The 25,653-nt window shown below is 32.3% G+C and overlaps 2 protein-coding genes across 12 annotated transcripts in view; both read left to right on the top strand.

The window, feature by feature from the left end:
* The first annotated feature begins 2,942 nt into the window (after positions 1 to 2,942).
* LOC129876570 (alanine--glyoxylate aminotransferase 2 homolog 2, mitochondrial-like) lies at positions 2,943 to 7,167 on the top strand. The gene is made up of 9 exons (XM_055952034.1): positions 2,943 to 3,293; positions 4,475 to 4,705; positions 4,966 to 5,136; positions 5,546 to 5,689; positions 5,776 to 5,955; positions 6,079 to 6,304; positions 6,445 to 6,558; positions 6,645 to 6,731; positions 6,884 to 7,167. Exons 1-9 carry the CDS (start codon positions 3,054 to 3,056, stop codon positions 6,925 to 6,927), a joined length of 1,437 nt encoding a protein of 478 aa, XP_055808009.1. The 5' UTR covers positions 2,943 to 3,053; the 3' UTR covers positions 6,928 to 7,167.
* A 13,210-nt stretch (positions 7,168 to 20,377) lies between these two features.
* Positions 20,378 to 25,653, top strand: part of LOC129875498 (regulatory-associated protein of TOR 1-like) — a 42,978-nt gene continuing 37,702 nt past the window's right edge. For 10 of the 11 annotated variants that reach the window (XR_008763201.1, XR_008763203.1, XM_055950773.1 and 7 more), the window contains exon 1: positions 20,378 to 20,899. Coding sequence is in view for 8 of the 11 variants with exons in the window: in XM_055950773.1 (XP_055806748.1) it covers positions 20,630 to 20,899 (270 nt within the window). In the remaining 3 variants the exon portion in view is untranslated. Of the gene's footprint in view, positions 20,900 to 23,921; positions 23,959 to 25,653 lie in introns of those variants that run through there. The other variant, XM_055950774.1, reaches the window with a different exon arrangement.

Here is a 25,653-nt window from a genome sequence, read left to right as displayed (position 1 = left end):
TTTTAGAAGTAAGAGGCAGATAAATAAATAAAAATTAAAGAATTAATATAATACTCCTAACTAATATTTTCTTAAAAGTTATTTAAAATCCTTTCATAACAACTAAAGATGAATGGAGGAAGTAGTAGTAAAAAGAATAACCTCACTAAATTCAAATCTAATATGGTACATATTTATTTCCAGCAGTACTAGTAACCATTAGTTGGAATTACGTACACGGAACGTAACCAAAATTAAATCTGACTAGACTATGAATGTACTTCGGATATAATTCCAAAAAATGCAAGCAATCAACCCAAACAAAGTTCATGCATTTTTAAGCAAGTGATATTATAATAACAATAATAATAATAATCATCGAAAGATTGATTTGTTTCACAAGGTAATTAGAGTTCCAAACTAGCCACCGAATTCAATTATTTTAATTTTCAATTACATGTTGTGGAGGGGGAAACTTACGTAAAGATATTAAGAAAATATTTACCATTTATAGCAATAAAAAAAGTTTTACTGAATACTTATAATATATTTATAATACAGTTTTAATACATATTGCAGAGAACTATTTATAAAACATATATAATACAAGTTTTATAGATGAATAATACATTTATCACATACTTTAATAGACTTATAATACATTATGTCAGTTTCTTACTATACAAACATAATATATATTTTAAAACACTTATAATATATTTATATTGTATGCATAATTCACGTTTAATACAAGTGTACATTTATCATAGTATTACTATGTATTGCTATAAATAGTAATAAATAAAAAATATCATTAAAATCAGTAATTAATTTTTAAAAAACACTCAATCAAGTAATTTTTTCTTGTGGATACACGAGTCAAATATGGCCCAAAATTAAGCGAAAAAAAACAAAACTAAATAATTTTTCTTAATAATAATTACAATACATGGCATCATAAAATTATTACTCCCTCCGTTTTTATTTATATGTCATCATTTTAAATTTCACATGCAGTAAAAAACTAAGTAAGTTTACTATTTTATTCTTATTTAATATTTTTTGAAGTCATATTTTCGATCAATGAACATAAATTAATTTATTTTGATTAATTAATTTGACCAATGGACATGAATTATTTACTTAGTTTTTCTATATTGGTCAAATGTATATTTTCAAGGCTAATAATTCACAAGGGTAAAATAGAAAGAATAATATCAATTATGCATTGATTTTGTGAAATGACAAATATTAAAGACTATCTATTTTTAATAAAGATGACATATAAATAGAAACGGAGGGAGTATCAACTATGACATATAAAATAATAGCTTAAATAGCAGATTATATACATGAGAATCATAAATGTATATACCATAAATATATATGTATGCTTTAAATACATTTTTTTTACCATATATATACTATAAATATATATTAACTTAAATAGCAGATTATATACATCAGAACCAATCATAAATGTATATACCATAAATGGTGGTGGAGCCAATATTTTCAATTAGGGGGTTCAAAATATGAAGAAGTAAACGCACGTAAGCCGAAAAGGGTTCGACATATATTATATACACATAAAATATAATTTTAACCATATATAAATAGTGTAATTTTTCACCAAAAGGGGCTCAGATGAACCCCATAACATCATGTTGGCTCCGCCCCTAGCCATAAATATATATGTATGCTTTAAGTACAATTATTTTTTACCATATATATACTATAAATATATACTTAATAAACGTTCTTTTTTACAAAAAAATAATTTCAATATAATAAATTTATACCATAAATATTTATCCTATAAATTTATACAAAAAGATATAATAGTAATCTGACTTTATCATAAAGTATATTTATACCATAAAAATACATGATATATTTTAGATATAAAGAGTTTATACCGTGTATATATCCGAAATATATATTCATATTTAATAAATGATTTCTTTAACAAAAATATCATGAACATTTATCCCATATATTTATACCATAAATATAACAATAATTTGCCTTGACCATAAATTATATTTATACCAAAATAATACATGGTACATTTTAGATATAAAAGCTTATACCATGCGTAATATATATATGTGTGTCCAAATACGTGATTTTTAGATTAAGAAGTTTATACCATGCATTTATTACAAATAATAATAATAATAATAATAATAATAATAATAATAATAATAATAATAATAATAATAATAATAATAATAATAATAATTTACCATAAATTATAATTATATCTTCCAAATACGTGATTTTTAGATTAAGAAGTTTATACCATGCATATATTACAAATAAAAATTTAAATGTAATAATACCATTAATACTGATTATACATGAAAATAAGGAGTAGTATTAGAATAAATATTATATATACTGATTGTAGTAGAGAGAAAATATTGGTTAGAATATTCTTTTTGCCTTAATTTAAAGTAAATCGAAATTTGTTGTAGCATTAAATTAGAAATAATAATTATCTCTTCTTATTCTTAAAACTGTTATATATGTAAAAAAACTTTATTTTGTAATATTAAAAAAATGTTATTATCTATATAATTAAGTTTTAAGAATTATCTCACAACGTAATTTTTTCAAAGATTAATTGCCTCTTCAAAATTTTATGATTGGACGTAAAATATTTTTTTATTGGATTAAGTTTAAGCCTATCCAACATAACTCATTTTTAATGTAATTTTTTTAGTCCAATATTAACTCATTTTTAAGATTTACTTTAATCTATTGCTTGTGATTTAGTTTAAATTTTTTTAAAAATTTAATCAAACACCTCATTTTAAAAATATCACTTTTTTAAAAAATAAAAAATAAACTCATTTTGATACCAGAGGCTCTAAAATCTTTCATATCAACCCCCCCGCCCTCCGCCCCTATATATATATATATATATATATATATATATATATATATATGAACACGTCCAATTTTATTTTGCATCTCATTCTGTTTCCAGTTTCTAATAAAACATCTTATTTAGACCATCGCCGGCAGCAGCCTAAAATTCTTCCCGGCGTCTGGTCATCACCGGCAACATGCAGAGGTTTGTAACAACAAGGGCAAAATGGGTCGGAGAGTTACGATGTTTATCACAACGTTGTTATTCTCAATTAGGCCTAGCATCCCAAAAGGTCAATGATATGATCATCAATCCTCGGATACCTCACTTCGACTACACTCCGCCACCGTACAATGGACCCTCCGCCGATGAAATTTTGAGCAAACGGAAAGAGTTTCTTAGCCCTTCCATGTTTTACTTCTATGAGAAAAATCCGGTGAGTCCCTTCTCTAATTACCTGATTGTTTAGTGAAAATGGAAAAAAAGATAGAGACTTTGTACAATAATTAAGTGGGTTTTAGGTTAAAATTGAGAACTGTAGTGTAGTGATGAGATTGCTTCATGCGTGATCAAAATCTCAGCTTGAGGTTATTGTTGTGAGTGCCACGAGCCGGTATTATGCCATCTGGATTTAGTCAGTCTCGGCACTGGACACCAGGTGGAAAACAAAAAAAAGTTAAAATTGAGATTGAGACGGAATTAGTACTGTTGTTTTGAATAATTTTGGCTGTGTTGGGGATGGTTATTTAATGTTATCTAATCTTCTGTGTTCCTGCGCATTTAACGTGACTAGATTCCTTTAGTTATTATTTTTCGTATTTCTTTTTACTTCTTTATAGCCATTTGATATGTATCTTATTACCACTTGTCTCTCTAAACATGGTTGTGGGATTGCATTGGGTATGTTGTTGTTGCTGCTCTCTAAAAAAATAGTTGATCTCAAATTATTTGTCATTTTAGAGTTTCGGACAAAATTCATTATTCTTTTCCCTTAGAAGTAACTGTTTTCTGGTACTCACTTGTGGGATTACGCTAGGTATGTTGTTGTTTACCCCTTAGTAGTAGTTTTTCTTGAATGGTACAAACACCTCAATTATGGAGAAGTGACACAAAGAGAAAGTAAATATAAATGAAGAGAGATTATATATTAAGATATAAATAACGATGAAATAGTCAAAACTCCTCCTAAGGGATTAATATTTTCCTAAGGGGCATGTAAGAGAGAAACATGATAGATAATCTGAGACGGATGGAGTACAAGTTTAAGTACTATTCCGAATCTGAAATCTGCAACAACTATGTCTTAATCCCAAACATGTAGTCAAGAATAACATACAAATTGAAAATAAAAGATACTACAAGTTATCCGACGTTGAAGTTTCGATGCAAGAAAGTCTTAGTAAATCTTGTTAGGCTTAGAGTTGAATCCAGCAAACTACCTTGAGGTCTGTTTTATGTTCAGTTTTAGTAGTATAAAGTTTCATCTTCAGATTCACTAATGGTTAGTTGTAGTCTGAGAATTACCTGATTCAGTATTATGTAATTTCTTTTTGGTACTATTCACGGTGTATTAAGATCGAGACGGTGTGTTGTGGTGATTGTGATTATTATGTACAGCTGCATTTGGTACATGGAAAGATGCAATACCTATTTGACAGCAATGGACGTCGATATCTTGATGCCTTTGGAGGAATTGCAACTGTATCTTGTGGGCACTGCCACCCTGATGTGGTAGATGCCATTGTAAACCAAACCAAACGCTTGCAGCACTCAACTATCTTATACCTTAATCACGCAATTACTGATTTTGCTGAGGCGCTTGCTTCTAAGTTACCTGGTGATCTCAAGGTATTTCTTTACTCTTTGGCTTATTATCTTGAGCACCATATCAAGTTATGCCTACAAAGATTAACTTCTATGCACAACACATGTAACTGTCCATCCATAAGAAATGTGGTCAGTATCTTGGAAAATCAGTAGCGTAGAAAATTAGGCAGGTTGTCTTCTATAACAGATACACTGATATTGTAAAAGTACTTTGCAATGTCGTTGCTTATATGTTAAATCCATGTCTACAATCTAATCGAGATATGTTATTGCTTTTCCAGGTCGTGTTCTTCACCAATTCTGGGACTGAGGCAAATGAGTTAGCAATTATGATGGCAAGACTATACACCAGTTGTCATGATGTCATTTCTCTAAGGAATGCTTACCATGGAAACGCAGCTGCTACTATGAGCACCACTGGGCAAAGCGTATGGAAATTCAATGTAGTTCAGGTACAACTTCGTATTTTGCAAATTGCTATTCCTCTGTGTTTGCTTTATGCAACCATCCATGTTTTTATCAGATGACTATTATGAATTTACCGGAAAGGGGTTAATGGATTACTCTGTTATTTTACTTGGTATCTTATCATCATTAAGAAATTAATATCAGTCTTATTATGTTGGATTTTCTCCTTGTTAGACCTGATATTCAGTGGAATTGTAGAGCGAGCCACTAAATAACAAGTTTAATGTTTCTATCTATTCTAAAAGTCATATTTGATTATCTATAACAACTGGAGTATTAACAAATCTGCAGTAGTGTTTGCTAGGCAGCATAATGTGGGTGTCATAATGTACAAAACCTTGTTATGTTTATTACTCTGTCTCTTGTTCACTTACTATTTACTTCGATGATCAGAGTGGAGTGCATCATGCCATAAACCCTGATCCATACAGAGGTGTTTTCGGTTCTGATGGTGAGAAGTATGCGAAGGACGTTGAAGATCTTATCCAATTTGGAACATCTGGAAGGGTTGCTGCTTTTATGTCTGAAGCTATACAGGTACTCATCCCTGATGTTACCTTGTCCATCTAAATTCCATAAAACATCATGTGTATCATCCTCTATAATGTTCCTTTCAAGTGTAGGGTGTTGGTGGGATAGTTGAATTGGCTCCAGGTTACTTGCCTGCTGCATACAGCGCTGTACGAAAAGCTGGAGGTCTTTGTATTGCAGATGAGGTTCAATCTGGATTTGCTCGTACTGGAAGCCACTTCTGGGGATTTGAGAACCAAGGAGTGGTTCCTGACATAGTGACAATGGCAAAAGTCAGTCTCTTCAACAATGACAATCTGTTATTTTACATACTCAATGACAAAAAGACACCCATCTCCTGATTATAACTTGGCCAAAAATTAAGCTTTTTTATTTTTTCCTTGTTTTTTTTCCAGGGCATTGGAAATGGAATACCCCTTGGAGCTGTGGTAACAACTCCTGAGATTGCAGAGGTCTTGTGCCATAGTAATTATTTCAACACATTTGGTGGAAATCCTGTGTGTACTTCTGCAGGACTTGCTGTCCTTAGAGTGATTGAAAAGGAAAAGCTTCAAGAAAATGCTCATGTTGTTGGTTCCTACTTGAAAGACCGCCTTATGGATATCAAAAATAAGCATGAAAGTAAGATATTTTTCTCCTTTCACCCTTATCATTATTACCTCTACAGGAGGATGATCAAATCATTTTTTTTGGAGGAAACACTGCATTTCTTCCGTTGTCACTTTCGATTGATTCTAGCTTCTGCAATAACACTTATGCAGTTGTTGGTGATGTGAGGGGTAGAGGACTGCTCTTAGGCGTTGAACTAGTGACTGACCGCAAACTGAAAACGCCTGCAAAAGCTGAAACTCTGCATATCATGGACAAGATGAAAGGTAAGTTTCTCTTAAATCATCATCCTTTTGTCCAGTCGTTAAATTAAACCTTACATATTAACTTAGTTTATCTATTCGGCTTAAAGATATGGGAGTACTAGTTGGCAAGGGCGGATTCCGTGGAAATGTCTTCAGAATTACACCTCCACTTTGTTTCACTAAAGAAGATGCAGGTACATTTAAGCTCTTGCAAGTACTTGCTTCCAATTCTCTTTTCTCCTTTTCTCAAAGGAAATTAGTTATATGTTTTTAACCAATTCAAGCTTTACTCTGTCCTTTCAACTTGAGGAGTTTGGCTCATATATATCGAAAACTTTGATTGCAGATTTTGTGGCGGATGTGATGGATTGTGCAATGTCAAAGATGTAATGACTCCTCTTCACTACACACCTGTGCGTCCAAGATACTACAGTTTAATAGCTTGGCAATTACATTTTCTCCTATATCCATATGATGGTGTCATAGTTAATGGAACTCTTTTATATAGCTTTTATCTTCATATGTGCCAGTTGTAAATCAGCAGCTAAATGTATCTGTATGGCCTACTTCAGTACGTACAGTATCTAACTATCATCATATAATATGAGTCAACAACTCGTTGTCTCTGGATATCCTGTCTTGTTTTTCTTTATGAGCTAGCACATCTTATTATCACCTGCAATCATACCTCTCACGATTAAATACCAAATGAAAAAAGGAGAGAAATGAAAGATTAATGATCGGATGAGAGCATACCATAATTGATTCAAAAACACAGTTTTTTGGTTAATGTTCATTTTCATGATTTATGGTAGAACATAGGTCTTTGAGATTCGTTGTTACAAGATAGATGCGATACTAAGGGTGTGCTTGGTATGAAGGAAATATTTTTTAATTTTCTCATGATTGGTTGACTTAATATGTAGGAAAAAGTAACATTAAGATGTGACATTAGTTTGAGAATATTTTCTTAAAGTGTAGAAGGGTCGGTTCACTTCCTAATCTTTAAAAAGTTGATTGCAAGGGTAGCATTAGGTAGGTAATCAAGGCAGGTCAAACAAAGTCAGTCCTAGGGTGAAGATCAATTGAAAATGCACACAATAGAGAATGAGAAATTTTCAACGAAAAAAGTTCTCTTTGAACCAAACATGAAAGTAGTTTTCCATCATATGGCTTTTCTTATAATTCTACTCTCAACATGAATTATATATCTAAAAAGATCCACTCTCAGCCATTCCACACGCCTCCTAGCAGATACGTGGTTATCTGATTCTCTCTTTTGTAATAGATGTCGAACCTGTTGTGCCTCATTAACTAAGAAGGTGGCAGATACATCAACTACATAGACCCTTTTCTTTCATTTGTTGGTAGCGCTTTCTTGAGAATTTGGTTAGAACGGAGGCTGCTCTCTCGCACTTTCCAATCTACATTCAAGCATACCAATTCCAGCTAAATTTGAATTCTAAAAGGGTCGCAGGTGGAATAGAAGAGATTGGTTGATTCGATCTAGTAGTGCTAACTAAATGGAATATATAACCCTTTCAATCTTTTCCTTATTTCCTTGGTCTCTCACCTTATCAATAAGCCGATAGCTTATAGTTGTTGGTCAACTATTATTAAAAAGCTCATGTGAAGATGAATATTTCAAATAAAGGAGTATGCATCTTTATATTGAATGTTCTCTTGTCGTATGATCCGATGATTTATGTGCGACTTATAGCCCACGCCTCCTATTTGTTTAGAGCAACTCAAAATTTTCTATTAGGTTGTAATAAATCAGGTTGCTTTTTTTTCCTATCACGATTAGGCGGAATTTTCCTCAATATTTATTATGGAGGTTAGTTTTGTTAATGCACTCACAAACTTTTCTCTAGATAGTGGAGAAAAACTTATTTCCTTCTAGATTATGGTATTGTAAGACACCGAAGTCGAAAAGTTAGAACCAAAGAGAAATTTCTAAAATAATGACTGGATCCAAGTTTATGTCCCACTCTACTATTCGTAGAGATTCCTACGATTCGTAGAAATGAGTCGTAGATATTCCTACGACATCCCTTGAACTTGTCCTGATCCCTTGAACTTGTTCAGGACAACTCTCTGAAGGAGATTCTATGACTCAGTTGGCGAGTCGTAGGGATGACTCGTAACCAAACTTCAGAGGCCTTCAAACTTGCACGATTTCAAAATTGTAAGACGAATGGTTTTGACGACTTGTAAAAAAGTTTACGAGTCGTAACAACGACTCGTAACCAAAGATCAGAGACCCCCAAAGTAGGGTATTCTCAGACCTGCAAGACGAGTCAGTTTGATGACTCGTGAACATGACGACGAGTCATAAACTCTACTCGTAAGAAAGCTTCTGAGGCTTGATTTTCAGGGTTTTTCTCAGGCCTGCACTACGACTCAATGCTACGAGTCGTAGACTTGAGGACGACTCGTAGAACCCTCTCGTGAAGACTATCGATGAGAATTAATGAGGGGTAGTTTCATCTTTTCCCAATTTTGGTTCAATGAACCTAGACACTATTTTGGCTAAGTTCAAGCCTTTAACTATCCAACCCTTTGAAATTTCCCCCATTCTAAATCATTCATATAAATTCTCCAAAGGCAAGAGCACAAATTCTCTCAAGATTCTTCTCCAAACTTCAAGCTAGGGTTTCAAATTTCATCAAGGTTTCCTCTCCAATTCTAAGTGATTTCAATCAAGGTATGTGGGGATTGATCCATGGGTTCCTTTAACCCATGGAGTCCCAAGGTTTTTTCAAAGTTATTCTTAAATTTCCAATTGTCATTAACCCTAGTTCTGATGAATTGCATTGGGCTGTTTCAATTTCGTTTTAAATTATTATCAATGATTATTCTAAGCATGTTTTTACATGAATTGCATGATTTCAAGTTGAGTTATGAATGCCCATGCATACAGTTACTTTTAATTATGATTATGAAGTTCAGTGATGATTTACATGAGTTTGATTATGAGTTCAATGATTTTCAAAGGAAAGTTTTCATGAATGAAGTTAAAATTATGTAATGATGAAAGTTATGATGATGATCGATTATGATCCAAGATAGTTATTGTGGTGTGATAAGTACAATTATCACACAATCATGTTTAAAGATGGTGATAAAGACAATTCTCACCGATGTTATGAATTCCTACGAACCACTAAAGTTAATGAGCTACTCTTATTATGTTTTACAAAGATGGATTGATAGGTAGTTACTATCTCTCCCTATAATGTTTATGATCATGTTTTAATGAATTCCGTTGGGATATTGACTAAGCCCTGAGGACTTATAGGTAAGGTTCTGTCACGACTCAACCCCGTGGGCCATGACTAGTGCCCGAACTGGACATTCGTATATATCCTTATTATTTATAATCATTTTGTAATAAAACATGATATGAGACTTAATGAAATAGAATGTCATCTCGACCGTGCCCCATGTGTATATATTAGTGTAACCTGTCTTCTGAGGAGTTATAACATCAAAGATAATGTAGTACGTAAGCCGACAAGGTTGTCATTACCTGTAGGAATGTCCCCAAAACATAAGTCATACTTTCACAACTGGACCACATCTATATACAACCCACATATATGTCTACAGACCTCTAAGAGTATTAACAGTAACATATGACGGGACAGGTCCTCGTTGTACCCATGGATAAGCAAATATATATATCAAAAGGGTCGATACCAAAAGCCTAGGCTCCGGGACAATGGAGCACTCCAAAATAGCTAAGTGGAAATCCTAACCTGGCAGATCCCCCAAAATGAGTATTTATACCTGCGGGCATGAAATGCAACCCCCCGAAGAAAGGGGGTCAGTATGATATATGTACTGAGTATATAAAGCATAACATATCATAAATGAGATCACATCTGAAGTAGAGAATCAGGAGACAAGTATGATCTTCAAGAAATCATTGTACCTGTGCCTTATGAAATAAAATCATACATGATTATATCATATATCATATCCGGCACATTATGGACTCGGTGAATCTGTCATATACATGTATCATATTCGGCCCATCATGGGGATCGGCGCCATCATCACATCATCATGTCATCATATATATATATATATATATATATATATATATATATATATATATATATATACCGTGCCCGACCCTCTAGTGAGGAACTCGGTGAATAATGCAGTGAAACTATGCACGAATACATATCCGGCCCGGAACTCGGTGAAAGATATAACAACAGTATGCATGAGTAGGTTAGTAAGTAACCACATGCAATTAAATCATCATCTGAGACTCGATGAACAAGTAGACTAGCTAACATTTGAGTGTCAAGCGATAGTCATGTTAAGTACTCTTTAAATATCTTTATGAACTATATAAAAAAAAGGAGCCTCAGGAATCATAGACATGTATCGATATAATGTGAAATAACATATGAAGTTAGAGACATTAGTCATTATAGAGCCTCTTTTTTTAAAAAAATGGAGCTTTTCTATATCAATCACTATCCAATCATATAGAAGACTTGAGGGCGGTAGCTCAATTATTCCAAGAGTTTCAACAGTAAGAGATGAATAAGAATCATGAATTATACCGAAATATGAATTATACCAAATTAGAATAGTTAGAATCATACACATGTATCAAGATATAATGATATAAGGTCTAGAAAATCAAGAACATTAGCCATCCTAGTGTATCTAAGAATAAGAGCTTCTTTGGAATTTATGTATTCGTCGTCCGTTGATTTCATATGGGTCATCCAAAATAAAAAAAGGGATAGGCTTTACATACCTTTAGCATTTATCCGCACACAACATGTATATGCTGCCCCATAGGATCTCAATCTATATTAATACGTTAAGCACTATGGTTAGGCTATAGAAAGGCATAAAATGTACTTCGTCGTTAGTAGGTTATTTCTAGAAAAAATTGGACAACACATCCCCTATAATGCTCACTCTCCTCATCTCCAAATCATCTATACAACAACCAAGCAACATCAACAATCACACATCAAAATATCATGTCAAGACAAGCCAAGATGATATTCAAAAATGCTCCAAACAACCACATAACATTTGACTTCCGTTGGTTACAATATGACGACTACGGTGCTATTGAATTACTCTTAATAAGTTGCAGCTATCACATCGTATCAAAATGATCTATAACAGCCCACAATCAACCATACAATGCATAATCATAACTACACTTAATCTTTCAATCCAACACAAACAACCACACCTTACAACCAACCCTTAAATCAATTACAACTCCAACTTGACATGTTGAATGCTTTCATTTTCATTATGTAATCAGCCACAATAATAACCGCAATATTAATCGAAAATAATCCACCATTTTTTTGATTAGAACATCCCCACACGGCCCAAATGGAGATTTAACATTAACATATACAATTCCTTAACTTTTAACACATAATTCATGACAATAATAGCAACAACAACCATCAACCCAATCTAATTCAAGCAACTCCAAATCTGTCCATTTTAATACCAACACTAATCATGGGGTTTTCTTGCTTTCAATTCCATTTAATACAAGTTAATCTCTTCATTATAGCATTATTGGGAAGTTAAGGCAACCCACATTTATAACATTCAACAACAATTCCATATCCACATGCAACTACTACATCTTCATGTTATCTTTAATGATCCATAGTCTTAACATTTTATCGAAACAATCCTAAAACAGCCCAACCGACATTTAATGCAACATATAACCTTAATTATCATTAATCTTTCAAGTTCAACAAGAACAACAATAACATGTCAAAACAGCCTCTAATTAACAACATAAGGAGGCTCAAAACCTTGCGAATACTTGTGGACACACCAAGGAACCCACATACGATTTTTACACCTTATTTCGTACTAACTTTTCTTTCAATTTTCGTGAGACATAGCAGCAGCCACAAGACCATTATATCACCTTATTCATATGCAAATAAATAATATTATTACCACTAAAATCCTTACAACAGCCCACAACAAGCTTAGCTTCAACTTTAACCACTAACTACCTTCATTAGAGGGCAGCCCGGTATACTAAAGCTCCTACTATGCACAAGGTCCGGAGAAGGGTCCGACCACAAGGGTCTATTATACGCAGCCTTACCTTGCATTTCTACCAGAGGCTGTTTCCAAGGCTTGAACCCGTGACCTTCTGGTCACATGACAACAACTTTACCAGTTACTCCAAGGCTCCCCTTCCACTAACTACCTTCATTCTCATCATAAAATCCGTAACAATAACAATCAAATACTAAGTAAAATTAATTCATCATTTTCTACAACAAAGCATCCCCCAACGTATCCCACCATGCCTCAACATCAACACCCATGATTTCATACATTCACCACTCATTTATCAACTCACACAAGTTTAAATCACCTTCAAGATGAGGAAAATGAGGAAAAAGAGATGAAATCTTACCTTAGGCTAGAAAGACACAATTTGCTTGAACTTGAGGACTTGATTCAACCATGTTTTTATTGACCTAAAGCCTCCCTACTTGCTTCCATAACCTTGAGGAATCACCACTCTCAACCTCTTAATTTCTCCCTCACTCTCAAGCTTGGCCGTACCCCTCTCTCTCTACACCTCTCAATTCTTTTTTCTAAGTGTGCTTGGTGAAGATGAAGAAAAGATGAATGTATTTTCAGCATTGAGCCCTTAATTGCTGCCCAATATGTTTCCTAGATGCTTTCCAATAGGTCCCACGTGCCCCCTCCCCTAAGTCATCTATCCAACTTATATTAATTAACTAATTCGGGTGGGGATCACACAAGCACTTAGGCTAATTAATTTAATCAATTAATAATTTTACTTAGTCATCTAATTCCAATTAAATGAATTCCTAGTCTCAAAGATATATATTCTAATTAGGATTGGAAATTAAAGATTTCTACTTCGTGTCCGAAAATGATTCCGTCTTTAACTTTAGTCAATTCTCTTGCGAATATCTCAATGTATAAAAATATGGAATATAACAATTACCATGCTATTTAGGACCTGTTTTGAGCCTACTTATAGTGATAAAGGGCGGTGGAGTGGTCCCGCCACGTGTTAGGCTCTCTATTTGTGGCCAGCGCCTTTGTTCAGTAAAACAGTCATATCTCTTGATCTCTATATCGAATAAATTCCCACGATCTATGGTTGGAAATATAATCCAATTATCTAAAACTTTCATTTTAGGAATTTTTCCAAATTCCCAAACAATGATGGGGTTATGGTCTCCCCAAGTTAGATCGCCCGAAAACGTAACTTAAAAACTTCTTTTTGGAGGGCTTACACTTGAATTTGGCTCAAGGGTCCTCCTTGAGTTGTGTTTAACTTCACATATATTATCCATATAACTTATCATATGTCCTTTTTATAAAAATCCCATCATGTGGGCTCCACCTCAGCTAACGGTTATGAGGGCTATATATCTTTTAACATATCATTCCAATTATATTGTACGAGCTCCAAATATTATACTCATGCTATCCTTATCCTACTACAGTAGAATTTTATTCTTTATACTTGTAATATTTTCTCCTCCTCGAGCTTACATTAAGTCATCTGTACCCTTAGTAACACAAAATTTTCTGGGGTATAACAGGATCGGTACGGTAACGCAGTTAGTTACCCAAGGAAATCCTAACAGCAACCTAAAGTCCCAAACTATGTTTCCCCCGTAGGTTGCCTTCATGGCTTAGCTATTGAGTTAAAGTTGTTTCTTATGGAGTCTACCTTGGCAAGTAGCCTCTCTCTTCTCGATGTGGGAGTTACATCGGATTCCATGTTATAGCTTGCATGGTCTTAAGATGTTAGTTAAATGTCTTATCCCACACAAGTTGAATGTAAAGATATGAAATTTTATGATGCATTGGCCATAAGTTTTCATATGTTTTCAAATGCTTTTAAACCTTATTCATGTTCATCATGTTGGTCATGTATCTTATGTCATACTGTTCATGTCCTATTACTTGTTCATGCATAACTCACATACTTAGTACCTTCTATGTACTAACACATATTTTGCCTACATTGTCTCATAATGTAGGGGAGGACGTCTATCATCCTATTTGTGGCTAGAGTTGCTTTAGCTCTCAAAAGAGTTGGTGAGTCCTTATACCATTGAGGACGTGACTTTTCTTTCATATTATTAGTATGACTTCTTCTTATGATTCGGGTGAGCTAGAAGCTTGTCCTAAGTCCCCATCAAGTATAGACTAGGCATGTTTAGACGTTAGAATTAATGTAAATCCATTTTGGACATTGATTGAGTATTTCTATCTCTTAGACTTACACTTGTGAGATGTTTCTTTCGCTTACTTTATCATGTTTATTTACCTTATGTATACAATGTATGCTAAGATGGCTTGGTTGGGATTCTTCGGGTTCCCGATCGTCGTGTCACGTCTAGGCCCTGGGCTCGGATCGTGACAAATACCCTTGGAGCTTTTTATTTGATTCTATCGAAAGACCCAATGAATTAGAATTTCTCTATTGATCTAGGTCATTTTGGGGTAAACAAAATCATTTTGACTTGGAGTTAATATTCGAAGAAGAGGTTAATCTGAGTCGAAAATATTTAGGACCAAATTCAAATAGAGTACAAAGTAATTCTATTTATTATAGTTAGGAGAAAAGGCCAAAAATGCTCATCAATTACAACCAAAAAAATAGATAGAATTTGCCACCGTTTGAATTTAATCCTAGATATGCCCTTATCGTTATTGAATGACTCAAATTTACCCCTCAATTATGGAAAATAAAACAACTTTGCTTTTCGTTTGGATTTGTTTTCCAAATATGTCTTTATATTGAAGAATTTGCTTAAATTTGCCACTCAAAACTAACAAATTCATTTTTTTCAATCAACCATTTTATATAGAGTCGTCAAAAATTTATTTAATTTGTATTCTCCAAACGACGAAAGATAGAACTAAAGAAGAAAATAAGGGACAATAAGAAAGAATATGCAGAGTTTTCTTTTCTTAGCAAAATAAAATATATATATTTTGCTTATCGAATGACTAAGAAGTCTTTTATCTTTCAATTTCTTATTTATCAACATTTTTTATCTAGTACTTATGATCATGTACATAAATTTAGTTTAAAAGAAATAAAATCAATTTTTGGCACGGGAATAATTGCAATTTCTTCAGCAAGATATATAACTCCTTCCTATTACTTCATTTAATTTTAATTTTTTCTCACAAATTTAAGAATTTCAATTTAGCATTGGGTTCTTGAAAATTATTTATTCTTCTATAAAAAATATAATTATATTTTAAAATTTATATTCTAGTTTATGGTTGTTAAACTTCAAGAGAGTGAGAATTTTCTTAATAGAAAAAGACAAAAATATGACCAGAATTTAAATAGAACCAATCTTTTAAACTATTTTTGATTTGCGTCAGTCGAAATTAGAACTTATGTAATTGAATAAGAAATTACTACCTACATATGTAAGATAAGAATGAAAGAAAATAGTCAAGACAAGGGATTGATCTATTTTAAAATCATTAGGCAGGATCTATTCCTCAGCTACTGAATAAATTCTTTAATTAAATTCTTTTACGAGGAAAATTTAAGTTTAAGATTATTTTCTTTCAAAGTGACATTCTATTCAATAAGTAAATGAGATATTAAAGGTGACAATTTGAGCAAAATTTTCAACTACAAGGACATATTTGGGTCAAATTTAAATGGTTTTTTTTGTTTATTTATTTTTAAAAAAAATAATAATTGAAGGATAGATTTGAAACCATTTACTAAAGATAAATTTATATTAAGACTAAATTTAAGTTGAGAGCAAAGTAATTTTATATTTCATAATTGAGGAACAATTTTGACCTATTCCTCCTTTATAAAATTTAAGTGTGATAATTGGATCCACCTATTAAGAGTATGCATGTCACTATATTTTTTAGAGGTGAATGGAATAAGCAGAGAAGAATGGCAGACTAACTGATATATGGAAAAATTACTTGATTGAGTGCTTTTTAAAAATTAATTATTGATTTTAGCGATATTTTTTTATTTATTATCATTTATAGCAATATATAGCAATATTATGATAAATTTACACTTGTATTAAAAGTGAATTATGCATACAATATAAATGTATTATAAGTGTTTTAAAATATATATTATATTTGTGTAGTAAGAAACTAACATAATGTATTATAAGTCTATTAAAATATGCGATAAATATATTATCCATCTATAAAACTTGTATTATATATGTTTTATAAATAGTTCTCTGCAATATGTATTAAAACTGTATTATAAATGTATTATAAGTGTTCAGTGAAATTATTATTTTTTTGCTATAAATGATAAATATTTTCTTAATATTGTATATTTATGTAAGTTTCCCTATTTATATCAGTTAATGAAGGAGCCCAATGCAAAAAAAATGCATGATCAAAATGCTCTTTAATGTATGTGGGTTGGACTAATCCAGTCCTTCATATCATATCTCTCTCTATATAGCACATAATTAAAAAAGTACTTAACGTATAAACAAAATGTACATTTTAGTCCATATATATATACCACATATAAATCAAAATAGTCCTTAATGCATAAACAAAATGACCCTTTTATTCTTTCATATATATCATGTGATCAAAATAATCAAAACCTTAAAAGTAACGATGTAAGCTAAACAATCTGTTAAGTTTAACTGGACACTCACGTGAGAGAAGCAAAAACTATACTTTTCCTCCTCCCATCATTGTGTGCCTTGTAGTAATGGAGTATACATTTTTCTTGCTTTCCTTATAACATAATTTTGTTCTTGCAATAAGAGATACAATTGGATTATGATTTCAAAGATAAAAATATAGGGCAAATTACACTCAGTGGCTATTCAATTAAATTAATTACCAAAAAAATAGTCATTTATTATATAAGAATGTATAGTCAATGTATATTTCATATATAGTCAAGCTATATTCAGTTTTGAGTGTATCTAATGTATATTCAGTGTATAACTCATATATATGTAATCTATATTGTATAGTCAATGTATATTTCTTGTGATTTGGGCTATTTTTTATGTAAATAAAATATGACTATATTTGTTAGTTTATTGCATATATTTGAAATTGTCTCAAAAATATATGCTAATTATTCTGTTTTACTAAATATAGCAAATATTGACTGCCATTCTCATCATATAAGAGTTAGTTACAGGGCCATCTCAACACGTTTGGAGGCCTAAAGCCAAACTTTATAGAGAAGCCTTATTTTTTTTAGTTTACATATATAAATTAAATAATTATAATATACTCAGTGTAATTCTACAATGAAGTCTGAAGAGGTAAGATATACAGGACATTATGAAGTAAGGATGTAAATAAATTTTCAATGAAAAATATATAATATAAAGTTAGAATAATAAAAGAATTTTTTTTACAAATAGCAAATTTTAAGCCTTAAATAGGACTCCATAGCTATACTTTCAATATTTGCAAAACACAGCTGTACTTTTATTTGCTATGCCTCCAAATTTTGTATTTTTTTGGTGATGCATACAAAAAATATATACAACCTAACTGAATGTATTAAATTTTGAATTATTTTTGGTAACCTCCCTTAATTTACTCCATGATTAATCATGTTACGTACATGACTATTTATTCTTCATTATCACTCATATTTATGAAATTCAAAAACTCATCAATTTCCTTCTTTTTATTTTTCTAAAAAAATCAAAACGTTGATACTTCTTGCAAGGAGATTTGGAGCAGTTCATAATCGTTCTTCCAACATCGCACTTCATAATCGTTCGTTCACAAAAGAAGGCTTGTCTGGAGACATCGCAGTTAAATGACTCCCTATTTCGATCCAACTATAGTCTAATTTAAATTCAAAATCGTGGTTAAATCTATTTTTTATACATCATATTTTTGTGCTATTTGTAATAATTTGGAATACATATAATTGTGAGATTTGTAAGTTGAATAATTTGTGAATACAGTTTTGATATATCATTTGAATTGTATAAAGAATGTTCAAAAATTTGAATACAAATGTGTACATTATATAAATTTAAATTTGGATATAATTTTGATGCTTTGTTGGTGAATTAAGTTCGGAATACAAAAAGAAAAGTATTTTTATATATTTAAATTTAAATATAACTTTGATGCTATTGATATACACTTATGTAGTTTAACCAAGATATGTAATACAAAGTAACAATAAAACTACAAATTGAGACTGAACTAAAAAAATATAATTATAATACAAATAAATAGTGGATACAAATAATTTTAGAATACAAGAAAATTTGTGATACAAATAAATCTTGGATACGAAAAAGCTATTTATAATACAAATAAACTTAGAATACAAGTAAGTTGAGGATACAGATTATTTTTTTAATTCAAAATGCATATGGATTGGAATAAAATACAACTCCAACCCTAATAAATGGAGAAGTTATCTAAAAAAAAAAGATACTTTGACTCAAATTGATGAATAATATGGAAAATGGTGATATTTAAGAAACTGAAAAAATACAAAATAGCACTAAAACTGGCAAAAAAATCTAAAAAATACATAGTTACCTGTTTCAACGGAATTCTGCTGGAAAATATTTTGGAGGATTTTTCGTTTTGAGGTGGAATATGGATAGACATTGAAGAATTAGAATAGAGAGAGAGTGAGGTTGAGGTTGAGGTTGAGGTTGGGGTGAGAGTATGTAGAAATATGGAGAGGCACGATTAAAACAAAAGATAAAGAGTGGGTTTGAGGAGAGAGAGTGTAATTGATTGGGAGTAAAAAAAGAATATATTTTAGGATTTTAATTAAAATCAAATATTTTGCTATAAAAATAATATGTAGTCTTTTTTTACAATAATTTTAAACTATAGCTACTATACATAAATAACTTGATAATTTTATCTATTTCCATAATTTTCTCATAATAAAACCTAGCTCAGAATTTTTAAAAGTTTATATAATAATATTGAAATAATGTTGCTCTGATTTGATAAGTTGATATAATGATATTAAAATAGTGCTTAAAATTTGAAGAAGACACCAAAAAATAAATTTGATATTTTTATAAACACACAACAATAGATTTTGCATCATGTAGAAAGTTTGACCGTTTGAGAAACTTTAGAATATTCAGTAATGAGAGAATAAAAATAGTGAAAGGAGAATAAAAGAAAGGTAAATATAAGAATACTAATGTTAGCTCATGATAATCGTTAGAATATAAATGAGACAACAAAATAGATAGCCTCATAAGAAAGGCTATAATTGGCTAAACACTATTTCATTTCTCAATTATTTCAACGATCTCTATATTAAATGAGGTAAATAATTATTATATTTTCTATCATTTTTTTTTCAAATTTATCAATATATGATATTTTTTTATTAATATATATATATATATAATATGAGACCCCCCAAAAATTGAGATCCCAAGCAATTGCTTTGGTGACTTTATGGTCGAGACGACCCTGGTTAGTTATAGCTGAAAGGTTTCACTCTCATTTTTAAACTTTAGTAATTTTTTTACTTGTATCATTATTTTTAAGATTTAAAACTAAAATGATCATTTTGATGGACTAAAATAATCTTTTTTCATAAATTAAGAACTAATTCGATTAATTAGTATATATTAAAGACTAAAATGATAACTTTTTATATATAGAGGACTATTTTAGGTACGTTATATATATATGAAGGCCAAAAATAGTGTAATCCGCTTATATGAAGGACCATTTTGATCATTTCAAAACTTTCTTTTCCTTTTACTTCCCTTTATATCGCCTCCTGGAGCCACAGTGTATGTTTGTTCTTCCTCTCTTACTCCGCCATCCTACCTGTACATGGCGTCCCCTTCCAGTGCACTTTCCTTCTAGGATTTTTAGCAGAACGACTTTGAGCTTTACAGTGAATCTCAATCTCCCATCGTCTCTGGTTCTCCGCTTTTGTTGATTGATCTCAACAATCGTATCTCACTTCACCACAAACATCTCCCATTGTGTTCTAACTCGTTTTTGAGTTGCTGTTCAAAATTAATTTGATTAGTGATCAAGGTTAGACAATTCAATGGCATTGGGTGATTTGACAACTTCTCAGTCATTAGCTGTTGTGGAGGACGCTGCGGATCATGAAGATGATGGTAGGATTAACAATAGTACCTATGGTGCTGTTGTTGTGGCTGACAATGTGACGATGATGAAGACAAAAGAGACAAGTATGGCTTATGTGCCGCAATTTATATTGTTTCGTGAGCTCCGGCATGATGAGTTTGAGGCGTATGTTCCTTCTGGACCGGCTAATACTGGTTTGGTCTCTAAGTGGCGGGTTAAGGACCGGGTAAGATGTGCCTCCTTACACATTTGTTTTCATTACGATTCTTAAGTGTTGTAAATTTCCTGGAGTATGATTGTGTGAATTTGGAAGCATCTTTGAATGATTTTGATGAACTTTAGTTTCAACTTTCACCTAAATCTATCAACTATAAATATTCAATTCTCATTTTGCTCAAATCCAATAATAATACTGTTCTCATTTGTGCTGTCATTTCCTTTTCCCCTTTTTGATTGAAATAGTTTCAAATTCTGTTATCTTTACGGAAGGTTATTAGTTTCTGCTCAAGAGTTTCTTGGATTTTAGTTTAGTGTAACGTTCATTGGTTCAAGTTGAAGATTAATACATGGAAGGATGAATGCTCATCTGAGCAGAAGGTTAAATTTTTTCCTTGTCTGTCAAAATAAACATAAAAACTCCACAATGTTAACTTTGGTAGCAAGCCATTACAATTTCCATCAAACCATTAGTTCCTTTGATTTGTATTTGACAATATTTTATTAATATGAGTCAGCCTTAAAGTTCTATGTAAGGTGATATAATTTTTTTCCTATGTGAATACTTTGAACATGTGTCTACTGTCTAGTGTCTTTGTTGGATATGGCTGTGAATGATTCAATCTCTAAGTTGCATGAAGCCATGAACATCTAAACCAGCGGCATGGTGGCGCAGACGTGAAACATAATTTAAAAGTTGTGATGTACAACATGATTGTTGGCGTTAGATTAATGTTTTCCTTAATCAGGAAAAGCCTTTACGCGGGTATGAATCAAATAAAAGAAGTGAATCCGGATCCTTTCCCACCTTCTAAGTATTTCCATGAATACATTTTTTCTCCCTATGAGCATTAACTGCTATATTTCTCTCCCAGTATTATGGATGCAAAGAGGTCCCTGGTTAATACTTTTAGCTTCATGCTTGCCATATATTTCTTTGATTCATGGAACTTGGAGCACCTAGTGAACTTATCGACCAATTGATAATCTCAACCTACGAAACCAGTGGAGATGACTCCGGAATGGTTTTTATTTTTTTGACTAATAAGGTGACAACTAATCCCTTATAAAAACAAATATAAAGTGACTTCCGATATCAACATGTTTGCTCATTTATTGGAATATCGGATTTGACACAATGCATATCCCTAATAGTTACATGTCAACTTTATTTTGTTATCCTTTCAAATTTTAGATATGCACATGTGTAAGCAAGGTCATAGCTTAAAAATAATGTAGTTTTATTGTTTTAAAGTTCAAAAAAGGCAAGGTCATAGCTCAATGTTCAATTGTTGCACTACCATGGAGACAATGGTTCAAATTGCAACAGTGGAAAAATTCTTGCTAATTTCTTCTCATTTGTGGAAGTCGTTGTGGATGGATTTATCGTTACCTTTGGTGGGATGTAGCAGGTACTCAGTGGGATAATCGAGGTGCAAGAAAGCCAGCCCTTGCACCATCATTATGAAAATAAAAGAATTCAATCGATATACTTGACCTGGTGGTCACATATTACTTCTTACATTTTTGCCACATCATTTTTTTGACATTCAGAAGTCAAAACACAATATTCAGATGCGTACAGTCTATGAAAAGGTTATTTGAATGTGCATGAAGTGTAGTTGTAATTATAAGTGAACAAAAAAATCTAAAGAAAGATCTTTCGCAGTATTGATTTACAAATTCCTCTTTATTCCAAAAAGAAAGCAAAATTATGCAGTTAAACTTAAATCTCTTGAATTGAGTTATTTCCTGCTATATTCAAAGATCTGTGCCAAAGTTCTACTCTCACCTTGCAATGAATGAAAAGGTTATTTATTGTTTCAAAATTCTCTCCACATAGCTGGCACCAGTTGCGCAATTAGATTCCCCTTCTCTGGAGGATTTCATGTGTCAAACATGCATTTTTTGCCACCAGCCATGAGAAACATTCCACTTTGAATGGTGCTTTAGTATTCCATAGAATCCAGGCCCAAAGATGTTGCTGGGAGCTTGTTCGGGTGAAAATTTTGTCGCAAGAGTTCCAGACAAGACACCTTTTCCAATTTCCCTGTTATTAAGATTCCTTCTTAATGTAGAGTTCCAACTACCTTCTTCTTTGTAGCTAGCGATTGTGGAATTAGGATGGCTGGTCAATTTGTACAAGTCAGGAAATTGGTCTTTTAGAGGGAAGTTACCAATTCAATTGTGAGTCCAAATAGCTAGCTTCCAATCACTACTCACTTTAGAATAGATATTCTCAATAAGGCAACAACTCTTTCAATTTCCCTGTCATTAAGATTCCTTCTAAATGTAAAGTTCCAACTACGTTCTTCTTTGTAGCTACTTATTGTGGAATTGGGATGACTGGTTGATTTGGACAAGTCAGCAAATTTGTCTTTTAGAGGGAAGTGACCAATCCAATTATGACTCCAAAAAGCTAGTTTTCAGTCATTACTCACTTTAAAAGTGATATTCTCAATTAAAAAAGGCCAAAGTGTTCTAATGCTTTTCTTACTGCTACTACACATAATGTAGAAGGTAGATACACTTTTAGTACACCAAAGATAGTCAGCTATCAGTTATGGTCCATGTTCTTTGTTGTTTTGGTTTGGATATTCACCGGACAATGCGACTAACCATACTTGTATTTTCACAAGAATGGAACAGAAAGGGTTTGCAAAATAATGACTACACATGGAACACTATTCCTTTTGCAATACGGTGGATTTTTTTGTTTGGAAAAAAATATAGAATTTTGTGAGGAGGCAAAAAGGAAAATGTATTTAGCCTGAAACATAGGCCTTTCTATCATCTTGGCACAGCTAGTTATTTATAAATGATGTAAATGTTATCTTAAACATGGTTACCAGTAGAAACCAGATTGTAAATATATGCTACATTTGCCAAAACAGTGCAGAAACGAACAACCACCTAATTTTACATTATGCTGTAGGAGTATTGAAGAAAATGGGAATCTCTGAGTCTTTGATCGGAGAAACACTAAGATCTTTCTCTTTGTTCTTCTAGGAGTATTGAAGAAAAGGGGAAGCTCTTACATCCTGGAGCTATATTGTATGTTGAAGCAGGGTAATAAATCGGATAAACACTTGAGATTCCATTTTTGATGGGTAAATAATATATTGTATAAAAAATTTGCACTATAAGTCAGTGCAATTACAATTTGTGCAAATCAGCTATTGTGTCTAAAAAATCATCTACATCTTGTACAAAAACTAGTTTGCACCAAAAAACGATCGACAAAATGTATCTAAGTTTAAGGTGCTGTATGTTTCTTCTTTTGCCTTAAAAGATTCTGCTATTTTTTCCAAGCTAAACAGACCACCAGATAACTTGAGGAACAGTGTCCCAGGTCTTTTGAGCTTTCCTGCACAGATCCTCCCTGGTCCAGCACTTTAGAATTTCTGTAATGGAGTTAGGAATGGTCCAAGATATACCAAAAATTCACAAGAACATGTTCCATAACTGATTTGTAACCCTGCAATGCAAAAAAAGGTGGGTAACTTCTTCAGATTGTTCTTCACATAATGGACATCTACTGAAAACTGAAAACCCCTGGGAGATTGTTTTGTGTGAGGCATCTCCTCCTAGCCACAATCCAGAAAAAGCAAGACCTTTATTGATGCCTTGTTGTGCCATATTTTTTTCCAAGGCCAAAACTCACGTTGTTGCTACAATCCAGCATATATAACAACTTCTAACTGAGAAAATACCCTTGGAGTGACCCTTCCAACTGATAGAGTCTATTTTGTTGTGGTTCAACTGCAACACAATGTCGCTTAGCATTTGTAGCAAGAGATATATTGTCTCCATTTCCCAATCATTAAAGTCCTTCTAAGATTCAAATTCCAGCCTTGCGATGTGCATAAATATGCAATTTTTCCATTGTGACACATTGTAGATTGTCAGGGAATTTGTTTTCCACTTGTTGTGATTTACATCTAGAAAAGAACTCTGTGAAAAAAGTTAAAGGTTTTACCTGGACCTCTAATCTAAATAGAGCTTGGTGAAACCAGAAGAGGAGGCTATTATGAAGTATCAACTGATGTCTCAGTTTCTCTTATTTTTTCTTAATTTATTAATGACTGTTTGTGTTATGGCTTTATATCTTTTCTGCCCTTTCTGACTTTTGCTAAATTGTGCTTTCTCAATTATCTATTGTGCATACTTTAACCTTGTGATGCTTTTGTTGTTACTCTCTTCAACAACTAAACTTAACATTGAAGTGAAAGTGTTTTTTTTTTTGAGAATAGTAACCGTGTATTATATCCAAAATAGTACTTGGGTAGTACTGAAACCATATTTACAATTGGAATTCTAGAATGTTCCTTTTTCTATCTATAATGAATCAAGGACATCAATGATAGAAATAGTGTCATTTGAATAGAACTGATTACACCAAAAACAAAGCAGTACGATAAAATTTAGCTTAACCTTCTGCTGCACATCATTCTTCATGCCCTCAAAGCACCTGGAATTTCTCTCCTTCCACAATGTCCACCAAATACATGCTGGGATAAGTCTCCATATATTTCTGTCCTTTGCTACTGAGCCTGCTTCTTCCCAACTTCTCAGAGCTTCGGAAACCTTTCGTGGCATGGTCCATGCTATGCCTTTAAGGTTCAAAATGATACTCCAAATCATGCCTGTGAACTTGCAGTGTAGGAATAGGTAGTTTACTGTCTCTGCATTCTCCTTGCACATGAAGCATCTAGAGCACAGGGGCTTTCCCCTCTTCATCATATTGTCCAGTGTGAGGACAAC

The sequence above is a fragment of the Solanum dulcamara genome, chromosome 12 (genome assembly GCF_947179165.1).
Source record: "Solanum dulcamara chromosome 12, daSolDulc1.2, whole genome shotgun sequence".
NCBI lineage: Eukaryota > Viridiplantae > Streptophyta > Magnoliopsida > Solanales > Solanaceae > Solanum > Solanum dulcamara.
This window is presented reverse-complemented; position numbering and strand designations above follow the sequence as displayed.

Excerpts from the sequence above, each read along its gene's own strand:
- LOC129876570 (XM_055952034.1), top strand. The coding sequence starts at position 3,054 with ATGCAGAGGTTTGTAACAACAAGGGCAAAATGGGTCGGAGAGTTACGA. Across the intron at positions 3,294-4,474 it reads ACTTCTATGAGAAAAATCCG|CTGCATTTGGTACATGGAAA; the intron begins GTGAGTCCCTTC and ends TATTATGTACAG. Across the intron at positions 5,137-5,545 it reads GGAAATTCAATGTAGTTCAG|AGTGGAGTGCATCATGCCAT; the intron begins GTACAACTTCGT and ends TTCGATGATCAG.